The 4,152-nt window shown below is 33.0% G+C and overlaps 1 protein-coding gene across 1 annotated transcript; it reads right to left on the bottom strand.

The window, feature by feature from the left end:
* On the bottom strand, positions 2,438–3,732 carry LOC104751797 (protein SHI RELATED SEQUENCE 3-like). The gene is made up of 2 exons (XM_010473828.2): positions 3,459–3,732; positions 2,438–2,841 (listed from the first exon to the last, which is right to left on the bottom strand). Exons 1-2 carry the CDS (start codon positions 3,727–3,729, stop codon positions 2,510–2,512), a joined length of 603 nt encoding a protein of 200 aa, XP_010472130.1. The 5' UTR covers positions 3,730–3,732; the 3' UTR covers positions 2,438–2,509.

Below are 4,152 nucleotides of genomic sequence, written 5' to 3'. Positions count from 1 at the left end.
TTCAAAAGACAATGCTTCAACAGATCAACAACATATTGCAATGGATGATCGAACACGCCTACTAAATGAAATCATCAATCAAAAGGTAGACAGAGTCACAGAGATGAATGATCATAGAGAGAGAGAGAGGGAGAGAGAGTAAAAGTGTATAACGCACGTCTTTGAACTGGACGAGGCCGAGATCGCCAAGATAAGAGACGGTAAGATGAGCGGATTCCATGGGAACAATGACTCGAACGAGTTGCATAGGCTCGGAACGCATCAGATCCATCGGCGGACAGCAACCACCGTGAGTTTCCGCCATATCTTCGATCGGAATTCCGAATCTCGCGGAGGAGGAAGATCTCGGATTCGTGATCTCTCTCTCTCTCTCTCACAGTGGATCGATGAGCCTTAAGGGGGACAGTTTTGATTTTTGAGCGACAAGAGAGAGAGAGGCGATTTTGTTGTCGTCTCGTGTTGTTTGTTACTGCCACGTATTTCTTTTTTGTATTTTGTTGTTTATTATTATTATTATATGATTATGTTGTCCCAGATAGAGAGAGAGATGAGACCCATATGAATATGAATCATGATTTATATTGTCGGGAATTACGTTTTTGTCCTGGTTTACTAAATCTTATTTAAGTATGGGTTCTCTTTGTGACGGCCCATATTGAAGTCGGGCTTTTTCGAACATTTCTAGCCCGATAAACATTGTGGTTAGCTAGCACACACAGTAAACAATATGTATTCAACTTTTTGATTTTCGTTACTACGATTAAATTTATCATTATTCTGATGAAAACAAATTCGTTATAGAGAATTAAAAACTTTGATGGGACTAAATTTGAAATTAAAAATAAAATATGTGTTAACTAATGTTATTTAATAATCTATATTGCAACATCGAGGATGGATCGTATCAACAATTGGACACATTTTATGAATCACAAATTTTGATTTAATCGTCAAGAATAATTATATATAAAAAAATTTAATCTTCTCGGAGGTCCTCCATCCAAACCATGTTATATTGTTATGTCTCAAGCAAAGACATCCGATGAGGATCTTAACATCCACAATGATACTCAATATTTGTTTGTTGATTTTTAATTTATATGAATTGGTCTTTTTATAATACAAGCAAGAAATAATAGTATTAATCTATATTGAACTTGTGGGTGGTGGCTTTAGCTTTACATGCATGCATAGGCTAGGCTACACCATATAGGGTGTGATTCCCATTAACGCCTTTAACTAAATTTAAAATCTTAAGTTTGTTTGTTACAAATACTTTTTAGGGGGAGCGAATAATTCCAAAAAGCTAATGCTAAAAGGAGATCGCATCTTATAATGTACGATACCGACACCTGTTTAAGGAAACTTATCTTTGATATACTTGTATATAAAAAGGCTTCCTAAAGAAAAAGAATGATTCACGGATATAACTATAACACATATAATCGAATCTTTAAAATCCAAAGCAAGAACATCTAACTTTACTTGCAAACACACTCATATACGACGTAGCCTTTTTATAAATGCAAAATTGTGATGCAAGCTTGATTATTCTCATCGCTAGATAACTAACTCTTTTCTACAGTTTTGCCTTATTAGAAATTTAGAATCCATTAGATGAGACTCAATTCAAGGTAGGCCGATAAAAATTGTTATCGAGTCTCACTTATGAAATTGACATAAGATATGAATATATGATGGATATTTTGTTCATTTATTTACTCATAATTAATTTTTGAGCTGAAAATTTATGATTATTCACAATATACGTGGTCATGTATGATACGATTATGGTTTTTAACTATTATTATTGTGGATATGTTAGTTATTGGTGTTGACAATTAGATTATAAACAGGTAGATAGATCAGTTTGATTATTGATGTAACCATTAAAAAAACGTAAACACTTTTGAAGTATCTATGCACCATTAAATAGAACTATAATAGTATGGAATTGATGAGTAAATAAAGCAGGCTAGTAGGTAAAGACACAGAAGTTAATCCCCCTCTCAACGGCCACCTGTTAACATACTCATTTGTCTATGACTATAATATTATGGACACAAATCATTTAGTTACGACTTTGGAAGATGCTCTAAATTTATCCTCATCATCATCATATGTATACTAAATTTATTTTTTGTGCAACTCATATGTATACTAAATCTATCTTCTGTTTTTTTTGGAGCTAGATCCTAGATTTTGTTTTTCTTTTCATGATTAGCTAGATAAGATTTACGTGGTTCTTTTCAACTTCTTATTTCTTTCCCTAGAGTGTTAGATTGTTGTGTGTAGATATAAGTTCATTAAAAACAAAATGGTTTATGCATACAACAATGAAGCTATTATATGAAATGCGCTAACAAGAAAAAAGTGTTAATTAGATATATGACTGTAAATGAATTAACGTAATATGTAGGAGCGAGAGAAGTAGCAATATGTGAGAGCCCTAACTTGAAGTAGCACACCATTTCATTAGATTACAAGAAGTATACCAATTAAAAACTATCTATCTTCTTAGGACTGAAGAATATTGGTTGCTGCCGGACATGAAATCGGTAAAATGACTAGTGATCATCAATGGATATGAAGAAGTTGAAGGTGGAAGTAACGTCTCTTGACGATTATTACAATTTCTATTATTATGATGATCTACCATCACTTTTTCGGGTCCTTGATCGTGAAGAATCCCTCTGAAAATGTGTCCGCCAATGTTCACCGTCGTCTGATAAGCGTATTGCTCTTTTCCGTCGTGGATCGAACTCACTTTTAGGCAGCGAAAATCTGCCGGAAAATTCAACTCTGCCGGTAAATGTTCCGGAGTGGTGCGGATTTGTACACCTAATATCGGAAAGAATGTTTCAATATCACATGCTTTGATTCACGATCGAGTATTGTTCAATAAATTTGTTTTTGTACGTAGCAATATTTTTTTCTATTGGAACTTTAAAGAACAAGTGACATACACAAGATTGCTACATTTCAAGATATTGTCAATGATCATTATGGTGCTTTATATTTACTAATTAATCTAGTTCTTAAAATAATCAAGAATAAACACACACACAAAAATGGAAGAAAACAAAAAATCAAGAATCATAAGCAAACCGGCTTGTGATCATTTTTAGTTTTTACATCAAATAGTAAACCTAATTCATCATGGATCTTCATACAGTCGAATTCAAGAAAAAAAAACATGGATTTTATATATATATATGTGTGCATCTTGATTTAAGCGTCATCATATGTGCATGAAGAATCGACATGTATTCTATATGGTTTTAGGTTTATGACTCATGAGATCCAATTTTCCAAATTTTCAATCTTCAGGTCAAATACAATTAACTCAAAAAGTCAAAGAAATTCGAAAATGCTAAAAATCAAGATGTGATCTGGTGAGATTTATATAAACTCTTATACAAGAGAGCATTAAGTAGGAGAGAAAAGAAGGTAAGAACCTGATGATGATGAAGGAGAAGAATCTGGAAGTCGTTGTAGTTCTCTCAGACGTTTAATGTTACTACTAGTAGTAAAGAGTGGTTGCGGTTGCCTTTGGTGTTGGTGTTGTTGGTGATGAGATCTTCGATAGGCAGGAACCCAAGTGCTCTTGATGTGAGTTTGGCAATGAAAGGCTTTGGATTTGCAGCACGTTCTGCATCTCATATACACACACTCTTTCTTGGCTTGATTCCCACAGTCTTCACACCTTCTCCCCATTATCATCATCATCACCTCTTCCTTAACACCATATATATATATATTATGTACATATAATTATCAGGAGAGGCCTTGCTCTCTTGGTTTTGTTTTTTAAAACGTTTTTATTTTCTTTTTATAAATAAATGGTATTTTTGTTTTTTATTTATTAGGTTCCATTGGTAACTAAAGTTTAGGCTTTTAGCACTCTCTATCTTTTGTGCATAGAAACCACATTATGAAATTCAACTAAAAAAAACTAAAACATCCATAACGTTACAATAAGATTACTAGCTCATGCAATGATTTGTTTAGTAGCAATTAAAAGCTTTTGGGGTTTTCTCTACCTATTTACAACAATGACATAATTCTATTTGGTTATTATACTCATGTATCTATGCCACATATCTTAATTATAATGATGGGTGGGAAACTTTTTTTTTTTTTTTTTTGGTT

This window comes from Camelina sativa, chromosome 16 (genome assembly GCF_000633955.1).
Source record: "Camelina sativa cultivar DH55 chromosome 16, Cs, whole genome shotgun sequence".
NCBI classification, from domain to species: Eukaryota; Viridiplantae; Streptophyta; class Magnoliopsida; order Brassicales; family Brassicaceae; genus Camelina; species Camelina sativa.
This window is presented reverse-complemented; position numbering and strand designations above follow the sequence as displayed.